Genomic DNA, 19,883 nt, shown 5'->3' with positions numbered 1-19,883 from the left:
CTTAAAATAGTCAATATCAAAGGGAGCTTGGCGAACCATTGTGAATGTCCGTTGTGTATGTCGATACCCTAATGTCATTTACCCATCTGTCCTGGCAGATCAACAGCTACAACTGACGGAACAAAAAGGGAGTGCCACCAAGGTCAGTATATGCAGATCAGAGGGTCTAGCAGCACCCTGTCACTTTACTCTCATAGCCATGATCTGCTACCTCTCCCACCACATCTTCTACTTTTCCCTGACCAACATCACACACCACAGGTTCCAACACACCATAGCGCGCAAACTAAAACATCATATGCAAAAATTGTATTTCATGTTAACTACACAGGATGTAAAACACAATGTATATGGAGATTTATTCTCTATACAATATACTAAAAAAATTGGAACATGAGAGGACACCAGAATAGTTGGATGCAGCCATAACATGGCCGTGAGACAGCTACAGCTGAATATACACAAGTTTTGTGTCTGAAAAAGTGAATTTTCTTTTGAACCTGAAATGAAGACACTGACAGTCCAGAACATGAGGGTGAAAAACAAAAAATAATGAAGCAAGACATAGGCTGACAGAAAAGAATATACCAGTCTACTTTGGAAGTGGGAAGAATAGAGGATGAGGAGGAAAAAAGTCTAGGTCAGACTGGGAAAAAGGCCAGGTTAGGGATGAAACCGGAACGAAAAGGAAGGGGGAACAGGAAGAGATCGGTTAGTGAGGAGAGGAAGGGAAGACAGGAAGATCAGGGTTTCTCAACAAGGTTTCCTCCAGAGGGGTGCTTGGGGTTCCTTGAGCAATGAGCAATTTGTGCTCCTCTGTGACACCAATTAACTTTTTGGCTATCTGTAGGGGTGATATTCTTCCCACTGGCCAGCAACGTAAGAAGTTTATTTGAAGGGGTTTTCCCTATGTTAAAAATGTAAAGAAACACTGGGTTAGATGGAAGAAACATGGTCAGGAGGGGGTGGAAAAGGAGACCATTAAGATGGAAGAAGAAAAGAAGGGGACAAAACAGTGGTTTGAGGAAAGGAGCAAAATGGGGAAGCCAGGTCATATTAGAGAGGAATTGAAAAAAAAAAGCCAAGTTAGCAAGAGGAAAAAGCAGAGAAGCTGAACAGCCAGTTTTTAAGTTAAGAAGGCAAGTTAGAGCAAAGAGGAAGAGCAGAGATAAAGCGATGTTAGAAGAAAAAGCAGACAGAAGCCTGGTTAGAGAAGAAGAGAAGCCAGACTAAAAATAAGAGGAGAAGCCAGGCTAGATGGGATTAAAAGCAAAGGGTAGAAGCCATGTTAGATGGAATAGAAAGAGATGAGCTAGGTTAGGAGGTAGAGGAGGGATCAGGTTTAGGAGAATGCCACTTTGAGGATGGAGTACAGAAGAAGCAATATAGGAGTGAAGTTGAGGGATACAAATCCATAGCATGAAAGAAAACAAAATCAAATGATTAGGAGTTTAGGAAATCTTCCCTAACATCAGGACACTAGGTGAGGCGATATTGGATAGGACATGATAACAGACAGGAGAGTCAAGGAAATAAAGCCATGTGAGACTAAAGTGAACAGAAACTGACTAGAGCAGAAAACAGGACAGGAAAGTAAGACTAGGTATGTGCAGAACAGAAGGCAACAGAACAAAGATTCAAGGAATTAAGCAAGGAAAAACTGGGGGAAAAAATGAAATACATAAAAACACAGTTAAAACTGAACTCAGACATTTTTTTACCTTTAGAAAGGGTTTATAATTTTGTTTATCCAGTTTCTGTGTGATTTCTGCTGGCAGCATAGCCGGGACTGACACTTCTAAAAGCATTTGTAGCATTGCTGGACTCTTTGCTCTTTCCTCCTGTATATGCAGCAAAGGCTTCGAGTGGTGGTCACCTTTCTCCCAGCATCAGTGCTGGTATACAGGGGGCAGATATGATGTCACATTCAAACATTTACACTGATTACATATATATACACATATATATATATATATATATATATACATATTAGTATTATTTGGTTTATTTATGCCTTCAGTTCAGTTTTAAGTATGGAAGAGGAGTAGTAGATTTGTGGCAGAATGTGCTGGACATGCCCCATCGCTGTATGATGTACAAGACTGTTTAAAAAAATAACCAAGAGCAGTAAATAACCTACAGTGGATAGATATACACACTTTGTTCTGTATATATTTATACATATTATATCCAGGACACAGGCTTAAACATCCTGATTAGCAGAACTAGCTAATAAAACCTTTAATGTAGAGCATTCATTTGGCCCCTTCCTCCTTGCCCCAGAAAGGCCATTGTCAGTCTTCGTTCTCCTCCTTTTTTTCCTATGCAGTGTAGTTCCAGGGAAGATGTCAGGTGAGGAAGAGCAGGAATCAGATAAGGATAAAATAATATATAATACAGAACTCCATCCCACCCACCCCTCCCACTTAAGTATAAGGGTATAAAATAAGTCCAAAAATCTTAATTTTTTTTTTCCCATTAGTCTGTCTCACACGGGCAGATTTTCCTGGCTGTGCACTGGGTACAAACTGCAGTCCTTCTTTAACACTGGCAATGCATCGTCCCGTTTGGTGACAGTGTTGGAACTGCAGGCTCTATGCATGACTTTGAACAGGGAGTGCAGTGCGTGGGTTTTTAACACTGCTTTGTGCACTGCAACCTCTCCGCGTAATGTTAATGCATACTATCAGCAAGCAGCATGGGTTGCGTTTGGGTTCAAAACAATTCCCAAAACAACTTGAAGGCCTCCATTATACCGAGGCTGCTCTAGAGTGTGTTTTCTCTGCTGTCTGTGTTTATGGCAAGGCCAAAGTTCCTGCCCATACTGGGACTTAAGTCTTTCTATTTCCCTAACCCTCTGGGAGAGGCCCAGACCAATTGATAATTCCCATGACGTCCAGTCTGAGACCTCTCTCCCATTTTGCCCTGATTTTTTGTTCCCCCTGTGCGTAACTAGGAGCTGGCGAGATGTTCCACTTGGATGGTACTGGTGGAGACAGTCAGACACAAGTCTTTGTGATGGTCAGTCTTGAAGGGGTTCATGTCGAAGGAGCACTGAGGTCCTTCAGATGAAGGGGCCTGGGACACGGGGGTGAAATGCGTTTGTGTGGTCAGAACCTGCGTAGGCGGCTGGTTATCTGGGGCATTGTGTTTCCTCATGTGTTTCATCAGATAGGTCTCCTGTAGGGAGAAAAGGGAAAAATGATTACTTGTAAGGAAATACAAAGAGAAAAAGAGGCTACAAGAGGAAAATATTTACCTTTACCACTTGCACTATAGAAGCATATACGTTGGAATGGAAAAGGATCTAGGGGTTCTGGTAGATCATAAACTTAATAATAGCTTGCAAAGCTGCAATATCAAAAGCCAGCAAAGTACTTTCTTGTATTTAAAGAGGAATAGACTGCAGAGATGGAGACATTATCCTGCCCCTGTACAAAGCATTGGTCAGACCACATCTGAAATATGCAGTCCAGTTTTGGGCCCCAGTTCACAAAAACGACATCGTGGAATTGGAGAGAGTGCAGAGAAGGGCAACTAAACTAATAAAAGGAATAGAGGAGCTCAGCTATAAGGGGAGAGATTAGCTGAGCTGAATCTGAGACAAATAATCGGGGATATGATCACCCTGTATAAATATATAAATGGCCCATATAGAAAACTTTCTTCCCAATTACTCACATTTGGATCATTACAAAGAACAAGGGAGAGCTCTCTGTGTCTGAAGAAAAAAGTTTAAGCTCCGGATAAGGAAAGGATTCTTCACTATAAGGTATGTGAAAATGTGGAATCGGCTCCCTCAGGAAGTAGTTTCAGCAACTAATATAGATTGCTTTAAGAAAAAGCTGGAGGATTTCTAGAAGCACAGAATATAATTGGGTATTAAAGCCGAGTGTGACCGTTGGTGTCCCCGTCGTCCTCCTGGTCCCTGCAGTTCCTGGGGACACATCCTTCCTCTTCGATCTTCAGCCGCCGAATGCAATCTTTCTACAAGGGTTTCCCGGTGACGCGGGAAATTCAAATTATTTTGTATTGGATTCAATACAAAATAACTGTATTGAGTCCAGTACAAAGAAATCTTCATATATATATATATATATATACACTACTGTACTGTACTTATATATTATGTTCACCTTTTTTCATTCATTTTTTTAACAGATTTAAAACTATTAACAGATATAAAACTTTTAAATTTATTAAATATTAGAAATATTTCGGTGAGTTATGCCTAAGAATTATAGCCTACAATGTAAAATAAATTTCAATGCAAAAAGAATGTAACGCTTTTTGCATGGAAATACGAAGAGAATAAGAATGCTGGGGGGGTGGTGGGGTTAAAGTAAAGATAACAGAGACTGTTGATCCAGGGAACAACTGTTTGCCCCATAGAATCAGGAAGGATTTTTTTTTTTTCCCCGTTGAAGCAAATTGTACTAGGTTTTTTTTTGCTTTCCACTGGATCAACTATGTCCATAGAGTTTTATATCTGGGATATGTTTTTTTTCCTAGTGGTTGAACTTGATAGACTATTTTTAACCTGACTAACTATGTGACTAAGTTTCTGACAGAAAAGCAATTCAAGTTTTTTTTTTTTTTTTTGATGCTTGATTCCAGGACTGAGTTTTATATTGGTTACTTACAGAACCCAGGACAGGCATTATAAGATTTCATATATGACTGTGTGCATGTGTTGCTTTTCTATAACTACTCTAACAGGGCTGTCATTCACTGCACATCTTAACAGTCAGCAGTTTAAAAAACAGGCTGCCCTCTTTCAAAACAGCCCCCACACAAACAATGGACCTGATGTATTAAAGCTCTCTAGAACTATGGAAGATAAACTATATTGGGAGAACCTGGGCAATCCATGTAAACATGAAATTGATTTCTTAAAAATAATTTTCTATTAGTTGCCTAGACAAGATCCATTCTAAGTTTAATGGATCACCCAGTTTTTTTCACAATAGTCCATCTTCTCCAGTCTTGGATGGCTTAGTAAATCATAAATTTACCTCCTTGGTGATCTGAATATGACAGTATTTTCTAATTTCAAACCAGGTAAGCCCTTTACAATGCCACCCAGAGTGTGGCTTGGGGTTACTGCTTTTACTACAGAAAATTATCCCTGAGCCACACTTGGAAATACAGCCAGGGAGGTTAAAGCATCTCCACATTGGCAGTCTCCAAAAAGCACTTGAAAAAGCTCCAGTACCCATGACAAACCTTAATTAAACATTTGCTAGTAACTTTATAATATAAATAAATATTTGAACTGGTTTAATTGCATGACAACACATCTGTGGAGAATTTATTAATGGTTATAGATTGGGAAAAAACATTTCCTGAAAAACTCCAGTGGAGGACAGTGCAATCGAAGCCCATGAAGAGCACAGGGAAGGGCAATGGCAGAACACCTTAGTAGTGTAAGAATAAGAGAGGGCAAAATGCTCAGAGGGAGTTTAGTGCTATGGACGAGCACAGTCTATGCAATGTAATTTGCCATGAGAGTTACCCAACAGCAAAACCACTTTAATACCCAAGAACACCTACCGAAGTGTACGCTCGGCTGCAGATGGAACAGGTATACACTTTCGCATGTTTGACAGTGTGCGTTGACAGGTGAACCTCCAACGAAGAAGCATCGGTATACGCCCGGTGACAATTGTGGCACTTAAAAGGTTTATCTTTGTTGTGCTGCCTTCTGTGAGACTGAAAAAAGAGAACACAAGGTGCAGTTATAACATTAGGCCTTAATTAATAAACCTTAGAAAAATGGGCTTGAAAATCTGAGCTGCCCAGTAACCAGGCTGATATTTTAATTGCAGTATGAGAACAAGTTAGAGAGAATATCATTGGCTGCTGTAGGGAAATGGAGCCTGAATACTGGAGACTGTGGGAATAAATGGACAGAACAGAATTTGCTCCACACTGCAACTTATATTTGATGATCTTTAATAAAATGGTGTGGTGTCTCAGTGTTTTTACCCTTAAAGCTGCTTTGAATTTAAGTACAAGCCAACCTGTACATAAGCCACAGCAACCATTCCCTTACTACAGCGCATGATTAACTTCAACTGGACAATATAGGCTGCAACTTCCTCTAGAGACCACACATGAGAGCTCTAAATAAGCTAGATAGTAAACTCTTCTGGGCAGGGTCCTTTCCTCCCCCTCACTGTCTGTCTCTGCCTGTCACTTGACAGTTCTTGTATGAGTTATACATTTATTTTTGTTTCTTGAATGAAAGTTTTAGGTTTGCAAACGTACAAGTTTTACAAGGTACATCCATACTATGAAATAAAACATGATGGGTTTTGTTTAAGCTTATACAGGCTACTACAGTTCAGAAATCCCAACTCCGGGCTACGCAACCTTAATGCTGCTTTTACTTTATTATCTACAGTTTTTCAAAGTTTTCAGACCAGTTGTGTATCACACTAAGTCCTTTCTGGATCTCCTCATGGTGGTAGACAGTCCAAAATTATGCAGAACAGCAGCAATGTTATGACATCAACTCCACTCTGCTTGATACCATAATTACATTATAAGTGATGCCCCAACAGAGGGGCAAGTACAAGACACCCTGCATTCATATCTTCAGATTTCTGGGATGATTTACCCTGAAGACATCTTGTGGCAGAATTTAATTACTGCAGACAAACAACACATAATAACCAGAACTGATGTTTTATTATAAAGACTGTATAGGGATTTTTTTTTTGTTGAACATAGTATAAAAATAAGCTGCACACTCTTTTCAGTGTATCTGTACTTTTTTATTTTTTTTTATTTTGAAGAAGGCAAAAGTTACAACCTTTTTACCTATACTATTCCTATTCCATCCAAACCTAAAATAGTTTGGCCAGAGATTAACCTTAAATTCTGCGGGGTCATGATGGTGGTTCCAGATGCGGCTGCAGATAATTTAGGAAGCATTGATTAAAAGTGAAGGTTGGCAATAATTGTTTTAAAAGAACACAGAAGCCATAGGACACAAAGCAGTGTTCTCCCCAGCCTCTTTTAGCCAGTTGCACCACCCGGCATTTTTTAGTAACCACCCAGGTGATTTTGGGTGGTTACCGAAATGTTGGGTCACAATACAGTGGCGGCCACCTGTCTACAACTTTTTCCCACCCAGCTTTAAAACATTTTGCAGTTTTACACTGCAAAGTGTGGTCAGTACCTGCAGATTGGACAGCTGGGTGAATGCCTTCTCACATCCAGGATGGACACATTTGTAAGGTCTGTCGCCAGTATGAATCCTGTGTGCAGAGACAGAAAACAGCATGTTATTTATAGGCACAAGATCATAATATAGGCAGGCATGGGTAAGCAGCACTGGGTGGGGAGGGGATGTTAATGGGGGAGGGGGGGTGAAATGAGCAGACAGGGCGTCATCCCTCCCCTGACCCCGTTTCCATTCAGACACGTGTGCATGCGGTTGGTGGGGAAGGGGAAAGGGCAACATGCTGGTGTCGGGGCTCCCCCAGCTCTCTCCTCCGAGCCCCCCTTACCGTGTGTGCTGCTGGAGGTGAGAGAGCTGGCGGAAGGCCTTCTGACAGTAGCGGCAGTTGTACGGCTTGGCCCCCGAGTGGATGCGCAAGTGCTGGGCCAGGTAGGAGCTGTTGGCGAAGGTTTTGGAGCAGTGCGGGCACTTGTGAGGCTTGGACACCACACTATGCACCTTCATGTGGATCCTGCCAGAACAACACAATGGTTGGGTCTGGGCCATTCAAAGCAGATAGATGGGAGCTTGGACAGTGTAGAAGACTAAACAGACACGATGCTGCATTTTATGCTCTGGTCCACACACTCAGAGGCTACAGAACTAGCTAGTAAGGATATGTGTTGGCATAACCCAAAGGTGGACAAATTACTGTGAGGCAAAAAAATCAAACCGGCCTAGTCTAAGAGCTAGCATGGTTCTTTAAAGAAAACCTGTCACTTCTGAAATAGCTCCTACAGCTAAATGCTAGTTTGGAAATATTCAATTTTACTTATTGTTGCTGGGTCTGCTTTTTTGCATACAGCTTGGCTGTAAAACCCAGAGTTTAGTCCATGGTGCACATTTTGAGATACTGGAGATAACCTTAATGTAGGTGTAATAATACCCATGTTGTTACTTTAAAGTTGAACTCTGGTAAAGAAATGAAATGCATTTATTGGAGTTGTTTTAGCAGGCAAACGTATAGGAGTGGAGAGGATTATATCTGTCTCTCTCTCCCCCTCCACAACTGCTCTGTAACTGGATGGTGAAAGGAGATGCAGCACCAATAATGTGTTGGTGTCGCTGTCACTCTGCACTCCACTTCTATCACTATTTCAATACAACAATCCCGACTGGCTCCTTTTGCGGCCCCCACCCCGGTTTTCTGAGATCTGCTGTATATGGATTGCAAGAGGCTGGTACAAGGCCAAACTAATGCATGCATGCAAAAAAAAAATGTAAGTATGTATTATTGGTTTTACAGCTGCATTAATTTCTGCTATTTATATCATACAATAGTCTAGAAAGCATCCAGAAACACTTTCTGTGAATAAAGGTGGCACAGAAGGGAAGCCACAGAACTTTATTACCATTGAGCACTGATGTGATCACTGTAATGAACCTACTGGCACAGCCAACATGAAAGAGATTTGAAAAGTAGCCTAATAAACTCATAACCTCATTACACGCACGGCTCCAAGACTTTTTTAGAGCTGCCCCGACTTCTCTGGAATGTCTTCCTCATCCTTTTCGGCGTGTTCCTACTTTCTGCTTATTTAAAAGAGAACTCCAAACCCATCTTTTCAAACAACTTCTGTCTCCTAAACCCTCACTACTTCCCACCACTGCATATCTCTCCACATAATGTGTGATACTTCCCCCACCTCCTAGATTGTAAGCTCCTTGGGGTCCTCTCTTCCTCCTGTGCCACTGTCTGTCATTTACAACCCCGAATGAATGTACAGCGCTGTGTAATATGTTGGCACTATATATATCCTGTTTAATAATAATAAATTATGGTGTGCAGAAGCGACAGGTCCTTTAAAAGAAGCCATAAGCCCAAGCGTCTCCAACAAGATCAACAAAAAGAAGAAACAAAATGTTAGTAGTGGCTGGCAGCTTTTCATTTGCAACTTTGGTTTTGGGATTTTGTCCAGCCCTGGCATAGCCAACCCCTGCAGGTAATATTTGTAGCAGCATAAACACAGATTAACTGATTTATAAAACACAATAGGGAATAGAAAAAATCTAATTCTACAGAGTCCTAGCACTAGGGCTTAAGTGGGGACTGACCTCTTACTGAGGACACTATAGAAAAATAAATAAATGAGCTAGTTTGAGCGCACAAAAAGTTATAAAAAGGACAACTTTTTTTTTGTATATAGTGACCTCTAGCCCGGAAGTTGGAGCCTCTGAACCCCCCAAAACTGTGTTAGTCATGTTGTCTACAACAACAAAGCAAGGATTTCTGTTCTAATCATTTATTTTGGAGGTCCTAAGCATACCATGGCCAAGCTGAATTAACTCTTAAGTTGTTACGCAAATATATCCATGAACCCTGTAGATGTGCACAGATAAAAGTGGGACTAAAAACTAGATTAAACCAGGGTTGGGACCAATTTACTAAATCCCAGGAATCAGATATCATTTTAAATAGACCTTGCCAGGTCACAGACAGTCCCCGCAATAGAATAATTTTACTCACCTCAGTTATCCCATGTCTGCTACCTTTCCCTCAGCTGCAACGCTGCAGCCTCAGCTCAGCTGCAACGCTGCAGCCTCAGCTGACATTTGACAATTCCCAAGTGTTGAGTGCCTGTGTGTCCAGTCGTGCCATGGTTTAACCATCTGCCCTTTAGATCAGTGCTGTGCCTTGTGGTGTCATAGGGACACACAGGGTAAGACAAGGATGGCACACAGGCACCTGACCCTAACAGAAGTGTTGAATGTCGAAGAGACTGATGCAATGAAATGGAGAGAAAGTAAGCAGCATGGGCATCTTCACGGGCAAGTGTTCTACCTTTTATATTGCAGGGACCTAGCATTTTAATTTGTTTAGAAACTTGACAGGGTCTGTTTAAAGTACACTTATGCTATGAAAGAAAAACAGTGACCTCAATAATATCATATGTTATTAAAGTCAGAAGTCCTCATCTATAGTGGCTAAAAGTGTACCCAACTACAAGAGAGGGTATGCCAAGCAAAGGGAGCCTCCATGTTTCTCTCATGACAGGTGTACTTTAACGTATTCTAGGCATCACCTAGGTAGGACTGCTAGATAGCGACCATTATTTATTTATTTTTTTTTTTTGGAGGGCAATGGGGTCCTGAGATTGGTCCATCCCTGGGTAAGCCCCCAAGTCTACAACGGATGAACATGTAGAGATGTGGGCTGTGCACTTTGTTAGGTGGGTTGGGAAGGGGAAAGGGGAACATGCTGGTGTCGGGGCTCCCCCAGCTCTCTCCTCCGGCCCCCTTACCGTGTGTGCTGCTGGAGGTGAGAGAGCTGGCGGAAGGCCTTCAGACAGAAGCGGCAGTTGTACGGCTTGACACCTGAGTGGATGCGCACGTGCTGAGTCAGGTAGGAGCGGTTGGCGAAGGATTTGGAGCAGTACGGGCACTTGTGGGGCTTGGACACCACATTATGCACCTTCGTATGGATCCTGCCAGGACAACACAACGATTGGGTGTGGAAGAAATCTTACAATGAATGCTGTATAGCTTGGTATGTAAGTATCTGTAAGGGATGTGTGCATGATTATTTAACCGTGTGGTAAAGCATGTCTGGTGCAGTGTTCAGCCCAGAATTTTTTTTAAGCTGGGTGGAAAGAAACTGTAGGTGGGTGGCAGCCCCTGTATTGTGACCCAAATCTTCAGTAACCACCCAAAAACAGCCAGGTGGTTATGGAAAAGTGCCGGGTGGTGCACCCAGGTAAAAGCTGTTGTGTAAGCCAAACACCGGATTTCTAGAATCCTCTCTCTCAGCTTACTATCTTCATAGCTGCATGGGCAAAGCACAGGTCTATGGAAAGTTATTGTGTTTTTCACAAAAAAGTTTGCTTTAAGCTGATCAATGAGATGGCAGTCAAAATATCTAAGAGGCGGCTATGAACTAATGATATTTGCTACAGGGGCACAGCAAACTAACGAAACCTAAAAAGGACTTTGGTTCCCCAATTTATCCACTATCCAAAAGGAGTTCCTAATGTTTAGCTAACTTTCTTTGGCTTTATATTCATGCAGAAGAGGCGATGGGGACATAAAATTAAATACTTTCCTTTGAGAATCTGCCCTTTTGCTAGGTTATGCAGCAATGCTCTGCCCATTTTACCTTTTTCAGAGAAGCCTATCCATCACCAGCAGCTCAATTGCTGCATGAGGTGCAGGTTGACTGGTTAACAAGCAACTCTAAAATTGCCTAAAGGATTTGCTGTGAAGTTTAAAGACTTGCCACAAATCAACCAAACTACACAGGCAGGCACGTGTGCAAGATGACTAGACAAGATTGTCTGCAGTCGCAGCTTTTAGGCATGTAATGCAACACCCATCTCTACCCAACATACACACACTAAGCCTCTTACTAATCATTTTTCTTTTAGTATACTGTTTATTTTCTTTAAGTACACTATAATATAATTAATTGCAGTTAGGACTGTACTAGATGTGTGGTGTCTCAGGGCTTGTGTCAGTGCAATGTCTTTTTGGTGTACTGGAACTGGTATGTAGTGAATTATTGTGAGGTAAGTGCATATTTTGTACAGTGCAGGGTAAAGAAAAAAGTGAGTGCACGGTGAAAGTGTTGCATCACTTAGGGAGGCAAAAGGTTTGGTAAAAGCTGTTAGAGGAATAAAAAAAAGATGACATTCAAGGTTGAGTCTATGGGAGGGACATGGGTATGAATGGATGAAAAGGGGTTTCAGGAATGCTGGGAAAACACGACATTTCAAACACTGTGGAACAGATGGCTAGGTTTGGTTAGATGATGAGATCTCACTACATCTATGGTATTTACAATAAGCCAAGAATGAGTAATTTACAAAGCAGACATAATGCAGCAAAACAAATGCTGTAGCAAGCAAGAAAAGCAGGCATGAAGCAGCCAAGCCATAAGGGATAGTGGGTAACTAAGAAAGGTAAAGCCAGCTGGGGGAATAAAGAGGCAGAAGGATGGATAGGAAACAGAGCTGTATAGGGTGTTGCAAACACCAATTGCACAAAGATAACTTTAAAACAAAAAAAGGTAAAAGTTTCAGACAGTTATTCCACCTATGAAATGCACACCTATAACTTTAGTCATGCTGGATGAAACCTGCATAAGAGTACCCAGTGTTGAGACAGTATTCTCCCTGGAAATGTTTGAAAGCTGGGCAGGAGGACACTGTAGGTGAGTGGCAGCCCCTGTATTGTGACCCAACTCTTCAGTAACCACCCAAAAACAGCCAGGTGGTTATGGAAAAGTGCCGGGTGGTGCGCCAAGCTAAAGGGGCTGGGGAGAACACTGTTAAAGAATCTGAACTTCTGTAGCAGTGTTCAACCCACATATTTTTTTAAGCTGGGTGAGAAAAAATTGTAGGTGCGTGGCAGTCCCTGTATTGTCACCCAACACTTCAGTAACCACCCAAAAGCAGTAAGGTGACTACTGAAAAGTGCCAGGTGGTGCACCCAGAAAAAAAGGGTCTTGGGAGAACACTTTTAAGCAATCTGAACATCTGTAGCAGTATTCAACAAGCTGGATGAGAGGAAAGTGTAGGTGGGTGTCAGTCCCTGTATTGTCACCCAACTATTCAGTAACCACCCAAAAACTGCCGGGTGCTTACTGAAAAGTGCCGGGTGGTGCACCCAGCTAAAAGGGGCTGGGGAGAACCCTGTGCAGGTATGAAGTGCAGACACCTAGAACTACATATATACTGTCAAAACTGAAGACTGGACACTTCCTATTATTACCACAGTTTGAGATCTCCTTTCTGCCTGCTGTGTATGAGGGATTACCAAAAACCTTTGTCATGCAAACAAAAAAAAAGTCTGCTTTTTCTGTTAGAATACCCAGCATTCAGCCATGACAGAAAAGTCATGGGGGAACCCTTGAAGTAACTTTCAGATCACAACAACTAGTCCCAGGATATGAACAACCCCTTTTGACAGACTACAACACTGATTATTTAGTATTCAAAGCGACTGCTAGTGCTACATGTAAGTGGGATTATAATTCCATAATAACTATAATCAAAATGTTACAATTTTTTTTAATATCCTTATGTACATCTGCAAAAATAGAAATACAGAAGCAAATCTAAGAAATAGGCAGGATAAGGACAAACAGAAATGCTGTGCCATATGATAAGCATTTGTAGACACTCTTTTTATTAGTATTTTGTGTTTATCAGTTCCTTTTTAATACGTTTTTACCACTGGGTGCCTATAGCTTTGCTGGCCAAATTGAAAGGCAGATGTCTGATTTATTTATGGTTCTGTTGCTTAATGGTCATAGTCCGTTGTTTAGTTACCGATCTGAGGACAATATATATTCATTTTATGGGAAGGAGGCTCCTATTATATTGAAGAAAAGCATGTCTAACAGATGGAGAAGAGTACAGCAGGGAGAAGCTATGAAGTAGAGCAGAATAAAAGGAAAGGAGGACCAGATCTATAATAAACTATATAAAGAGCAGCAAGGTTTACATGACAATGGACAACACACATGATCAACACATTTACAAACAATGCAAGCGCATCCCATAAGAGTGACACATGACAGTATATAAAAAGGTGTTGTGTAAATGGAAAGGTTAGAGACACGTAACACAATGTCTGAATGGAAACACTCCCTGTGTAACAAAGGCCGACTTTGCATCTTATTGAACATCACAAATATAATGTATTCTGGCCTCTAAAGATAGTCACATACAAGAAGATTTCTATAAAGCAAAATTGACAACACTGCTCAGTATCTGTCACTATATCATCACCCTTTCTAGCACCTCCTCCTAGTTGTAAGACCAAAAAGTTGTCCTAGGCAATAAAAGAGCATTAAAATTTATAAGGGACTAGACAGCAAATTTAAATGAATAGTCAGAAGTGGGATCCTGTAGTTCCTCAGAAGCTGAATGGCAGCCTGACCTTGCTGTTATTTAGAAAAGGTTAACTATGATAGAAAGTACTCACTAATGTTTGTTGGCCTGAGTAAGTAAATATAAGCTAATGCTAACATATATGGTATGATGCAAATGGGTAACATGTACGTGTCATGTGATAATATTGAACAATCTTGTGAAAGCAAAGATCATACAGTCAAAATGCAACAACAGTTTTCAGGAAAAAAAAATACTTTTCCCTTTTTCGTCTAACTGAAATGGATAGAAGAACTTATCCAACTATTTCTCTCCCTATTTTTCCTGCCAGTATGAAGTTTGTTCTTCCAGTGTATCCTTGGCCCGTCTTACCGTGTGTGCTGCTGGAGGTGGGAGAGCTGGCGGAAGGCTTTCTGACAATAGCTGCAGGTGTAAGGTTTGGCTCCCGAGTGGATGCGGACATGCTGGGCCAAATAGGAGCTGTTGGCGAAGGTTTTCGAGCAATGCGGGCACTTGTGGGGCTTGGCCTCTGTGTGCGATTTTGAGTGAATCTGCATCTCCGACTTTGAAAAGAATGTGATGGAGCACATGCGACATCTGCAACACACAACAGGTGGAACGTTAGCTCTAGAGGCAAGCGGTTATCATGACATAGCAAAACAAGGAATTAAAGAGAAAGACTGGAAAAACTGTGGCTAACAGGCTTGATAATAAAAAGGAAAACCTTTTACAAATTAATGAATTTCTTATGAAGACCCCAGCTGCCATCAGCACTTCTAAAGACGACAATCCAGAACAATTATACAGATAAGGACAGTTGCAAATCCCTATTTGTATACTTGCTCCAGATCAGCGTCTTGGACAGCGAATGTTGCTTCCATATGAGGACACAGAATGGTGGCTTTGCTCCTAAGGGCATGGAATGATGCTGCACTGCTGTTCACAGCCCAATGGCATGCAGTCAAATGCATTTGCAGAACAACGTCAAACTGTTACCAAATCATTTACATTGGTCTTTTTCTCCTATAATAATATTAATAATAATAATAAAAAAAAATAAAAAAAAAAAGCTCTTGAATTGAACACTTTTTAAACATAAAATGCAACAAAACACTGCATGTGGCCTGCACCACCTGAGATGCTCAGGGGTCTTGATAGAATCTGAACAACACAAGCAGCATCAGATTAGTCACTCACGCTGCAATAAATGTAAATAGAATTCTGCTTTTAAATGTAAGTCATACACAGGAAAGCAGCACCTATTTGCAGTCCACTCTGCTTCTACATTCTCAGCCCATCAGTTATCTTGTAATCCTCCACTATGGGCAAGATACTAAAACAATAATACCACCATCAATTATAACATAACCTTAGACTACTTTACTGTATACTATGAGAAGGCATGTTTACGAATGCATGTGCTTTGGGCTTGTATCAAGAGGCAAATGCAATTTGTTGACTTTCTAACCTGCATGTGACCTTTTTGCATTCCCATTGACTTTGATGGGGAGAGTAACAAGACTGATGCAAAGAAAGACTGTTAAGGCCCAGAACCTGTACCTTTTACTTCACTTTAGTGTGTGTACATAATGCAATAATACAAATCCCTACCTGTAAGTCTTTCCATCTTTGGGATGATCATCTTCGTCTTCATTAGATAGGTCATAGGGGTCATGTAGATCTGGTAGTGTTGGTTCTGGGATACGCTTCTTTTTGCGGCCGCGCCCTGTTTTGTGGGTGCCCCCTTCTCCCATTTCTGGAATCTTAGCCTTGGTGATCTCGGACACGACTTGAAGGGTCTGTGAGCCCGGCAGAGTCGATACGATCATGGTAGATGGGGCAGAGATAGGGAACGTCTGGCAGGAAGAGGACGGTGTGGTCACCAGGGATCCAGACGGAGAAGTAATCACTAGGCCAGCTGTTATGAGAGAATAGAATAAGTTTACAAAATAGAACATAAGGTAATATTAAATAAACGAAAAGAGATTGCAAAATAAGCAAACAATATGGCCTGGGAGTGGGGAATGCAAATAGAATTATGTGGTGCGTCGTTAGGTATCACCAATAGAAGTGGAGGGAGGTCCTGATTTCTCAATAAAGATTTTGAGTTTTAGTTTTGGAGGCCCCACAAAAATATTGATTAGAAAGGAAGAATCCAGTTATAGTCAAAAGTTAAAAAAAGGCAGCGTTTCTCAACCAGGGTTCCGTGAAGCCCTAGGTTTCCTCCAGAGGTTGCTAGAGAATCCTTGAGCAATGAGAATGTTAGTGATTCTCAGATTAGTTTAAAAGATAACTTTTTGGTTATCTGTAAGGGTGACATCCTTCCCACTGGCCAACAACGTAAGAGACATTCTTCCTATTGACCCCCACACTAATGTACCGTGAGCTGTGTATATAGCAATTATAGCAGGGATTCCTTGAAGGTCTGCAAGTTATTTAAAGGGGTTCCCCCATGTTAAAAAGGTCGAAAAACACTAGTCTAGCGTGTAAAACACATCAGGAGGGACTACAGGAACGTAAAACCTATGATCTTAAGCTGCATACACTTGTCAGATTATGGTCACCCAAGATGAACGGATGTGCTCATCCTGAGCAAAAATCTACAATGACTACTGTGGTCCCTGAAGCAGGGCAGATTGATGAACAACCACCGCTTAATGCTATGCAGTGAGGGGCCACTATCTCCTCCTTTCCCTATTCATAGAGCAGAACGAAGCCGCGTGCACAGCACTGGTTTGCGTGTCGGTCACTGGAAAAGATCATGAATGCTTGTTTCCAGTGACAAAAAATTGATAATATTTGGCTTTAAGGAAAAGAAGGAGGATTCAAACTAGCAAGAGGAAAGTATAGAGCTAACCTCAGAAATTATTTAACCAAAGGTTATTTGCACTTGAAACAGACTTCAAAAGTTATGAAAAGAGCAGACTTAACTGACTACTTGCATTTTACATTGCAAAATGTAGGAAACAGGATGAACAGGGCAAGCAGTGAGAAATATTTCTATGTTCTCCCCAAAACCTTTTTAGCTGGGCGCACCACCCGGCACTTTTCAGTAACGACCTGGCTGTTTTTGTGTGGGTACTGAAAAGTTAGGTCACAGTACAGGGGCCGCCATCTGTCAGCGTCTTCCCACTCAGTAAAAAAAAAGTCTGAGGAGATCATTGCATTTCATTAAAGGCGGTTATACATAGCTTTCACACAAGTCAAATACACATAGCAGAATTACAATAAGTGAAATCACTTACTTGCTGTCATGAGCCCTGTCGTGGGGACAGGGAGGACCGTAATGTTCTGGGTGACAGAAGCTTGGCTGTGCGGGATTCCATGAATTTCCACCTTGTTCTCTCCATCCACACTGATCCCAGCGGGTAAAGACACTGATGTTGGAACAGTCAGAAGCGTTGGGTAGTGTGTGCTCAAGTTGCATCCCTTTTCCTGAATTAGCTGTTCTTTCACTTTGTTCAGAAACATGGAGTTATCTATCTGCTAAGAAAAATGACAAAAGTTATCAATATGGCAGAAGGAATGTAATGTTCTGATCACCGCCTGTCCTAATAAGGAACTAATCACACACGCAAATTAGCTTTTTTTAAGTTAGGTTCTGAACCTCCATGAAGACTACATTATAATTAAGAACTGCAACCTGGTCAGGGAGCCACCCCACCCAGTGACTGGGCAATGAGACAAAAGCTACACAGCTGTAAATAGAAAGAGCTTCCGCAAACTAAGGAATGTATGCACAGGGAAAGAAGTGACAGGGCAGTAAACTTGTAGACAAGATTATGATTTTAGAAGAACAAAAAAAAAAAAAATAAAAATAAATCAGTACACTTCAGCAAAAAACATATATGCCTTCAAGTTTTATACACAGTGCAAGTGCAAAATACCTGGCAATCGGTGAGCCTCTAAATTACTGTTTGATTTAACAAATATTTCTCTGCTGCTCTGATATGCCAGGCTGGAGTTTCCTATTGCTAGACTTCAAAACCCTTCCCCCTTTGTTATGGAGATGATGAGATGAGTAAAGCTACGTACACATGGCAGATTTTTATCGGCCAATTATAGGGCGAAAATCTTCCGTGTGTACAGTCGGTGTCGTCCATCGTCCGGACGACCGACCTGCCGGATCCACGGACGATGGACGACAGCCGATCGTAATGAAAGGGAAGGGGAGAGCGCGCAGCAGGGTGCCGCTCCGTCGCTCTCCCCCTCCCCTCTCCATAGAGCATGAACGGTGCTGTATGTACAGCATCGTTCATGCATCTTGCAGCCCCTTGTCGTTGGAAAGGATCGTGAAAGATCCTTTCCAACGACAAAAATTGCAAGTGTGTACGCAGCTTTAGTGTTCTGTGGTCCAGCGGAGAACCTGAGCAAGGCTGACAACACTGCCCGGGGATTTTTGGCTGACTGCTGTCCTGCCTCTATGCTCAGCCTCGTGCACTCCTCCGCCACTCCAGTAAGATACCAGGAGCAAAGACTCTTCATTTCTGCTTTTTAAAACATCCCCGGGCACCTGAACAGCCAATCAGAAAGCACCAAATGCTTTTACATATGACTTTCCATTTTCCCATTTACGTTTCTCTTCCTGGAAGTCTGGAGTGCCTCTCTGTTCCTAGCACTGGGAGTGTGTAGGAAAGGCAAGCATACAAACATGAGAGGAGATGAGATGAGAATTAAGTGAACCTGTTTCTTTGATCTGTGTGGCCCATGCTTAATATTAGATGTAAATTATGGTAACTTTCATATTTCACATCAAATAATGATAAATACCTAGACACAACAGTCAATCTTATATTGCCAAGCACTTACTTGTCCAGAAACTGTAGGTACCGCTGGCCAGAAGTAGGAGGAGTTAAAGTGGGACTCCTCCATGGCTCCTGTGAAAAGAAAGCAAGAATTAATATTTATAGCCAAAACACTCCATTATGACTTTTAATGAAAAATGGTGCACAAGTCTAAGAAGTTTAAATATTTTATTTAGAGTTTTTGATTTTGTTATTGGTCTGTGGAAAGGTCAGAACACCTATCAGATTTCCTTAGGAGAGACTTCATACAAAAGGAAACTTCCTTTTGTATGAAGTCTCTCGTAAAGAAATCTGATAGGAAAGAAAAGGAAATCTCCCCCAACAACAGTAAAACCCAACAGTAGTTTTATTCAAAACTTAAAATCAAAGTATTTAGAAACATAAATTGTGAACTGTGTCACTTTCTTGAGTTCTCCCCATTGCATTTCAAGGCACATGGCAAGGCAGGATGAAATCTGATTGATGCATGACAAAAAAATCTTTGCACTGATATTTTTAACATATCAGTCATTTTGTATGGCAGAGACAGTTGTTGCTCCAGCATCACAAACCGGTATGTATATAAGGAAGTTGGGTGAACCAGTACACCACAGCAATGTCTGAGAAGGTAGGTAATGTTTCCTGTATATACCTAAACCTAATACCCTAATTATTATTATTTAATTACTAATAAATACAAAAAGCTTGGTGAGAAGAAGATGTAAGCAGGTGGTGGTTTCAGTCGGGTGGCCAATAAAAAGTGCTGGGTGGTGTGCTGGCTAAAAAGGTGCTGAAAAAGGTTTAACTACATTAAAAGAAAATGTTTATTTAAGCAGGAGAAGCAGAGCAAGGAGTCACTCTGTGGCTGAATTTAGGCTTATGTAAATATAAAGGTGACTGCACCTAATTTTGCCAGATTTGGATGAATCAAAGTGCATGCCATGGAAAAAATTATGTATAAAATTAATAAAAACTTTTTCTAAAGACGCATTGCCATTTCTATTGCTAACCAATGAACGCAACCTTATCTGTGTCACAGAT

The 19,883-nt window shown here is 41.3% G+C and overlaps 1 protein-coding gene across 4 annotated transcripts in view; it reads right to left on the bottom strand.

Moving 5' to 3' along the window:
- Nucleotides 1-294: 294 nt before the first annotated feature.
- ZNF384 (zinc finger protein 384) overlaps nucleotides 295-19,883 on the bottom strand; it is a 28,874-nt gene continuing 9,285 nt past the window's right edge. For 2 of the 4 annotated variants that reach the window (XM_072423974.1, XM_072423975.1), the window contains exons 3-11: nucleotides 18,868-18,935; nucleotides 17,304-17,544; nucleotides 15,670-15,976; nucleotides 14,431-14,655; nucleotides 10,471-10,653; nucleotides 7,518-7,700; nucleotides 7,187-7,265; nucleotides 5,554-5,712; nucleotides 295-3,180 (exon numbers count right to left, since the gene is read on the bottom strand). In XM_072423974.1, the coding sequence (XP_072280075.1) occupies nucleotides 2,953-3,180; nucleotides 5,554-5,712; nucleotides 7,187-7,265; nucleotides 7,518-7,700; nucleotides 10,471-10,653; nucleotides 14,431-14,655; nucleotides 15,670-15,976; nucleotides 17,304-17,544; nucleotides 18,868-18,930 (1,668 nt within the window). In that variant the 5' untranslated portion in view covers nucleotides 18,931-18,935 and the 3' untranslated portion in view covers nucleotides 295-2,952. The remainder of the gene's footprint in view (nucleotides 3,181-5,553; nucleotides 5,713-7,186; nucleotides 7,266-7,517; nucleotides 7,701-10,470; nucleotides 10,654-14,430; nucleotides 14,656-15,669; nucleotides 15,977-17,303; nucleotides 17,545-18,867; nucleotides 18,936-19,883) is intronic. The other 2 variants (XM_072423976.1, XM_072423977.1) reach the window with 2 other exon arrangements.

This window comes from Pyxicephalus adspersus, chromosome 10 (genome assembly GCF_032062135.1).
Source record: "Pyxicephalus adspersus chromosome 10, UCB_Pads_2.0, whole genome shotgun sequence".
Classification (NCBI taxonomy): Eukaryota; Metazoa; Chordata; class Amphibia; order Anura; family Pyxicephalidae; genus Pyxicephalus; species Pyxicephalus adspersus.
This window is presented reverse-complemented; position numbering and strand designations above follow the sequence as displayed.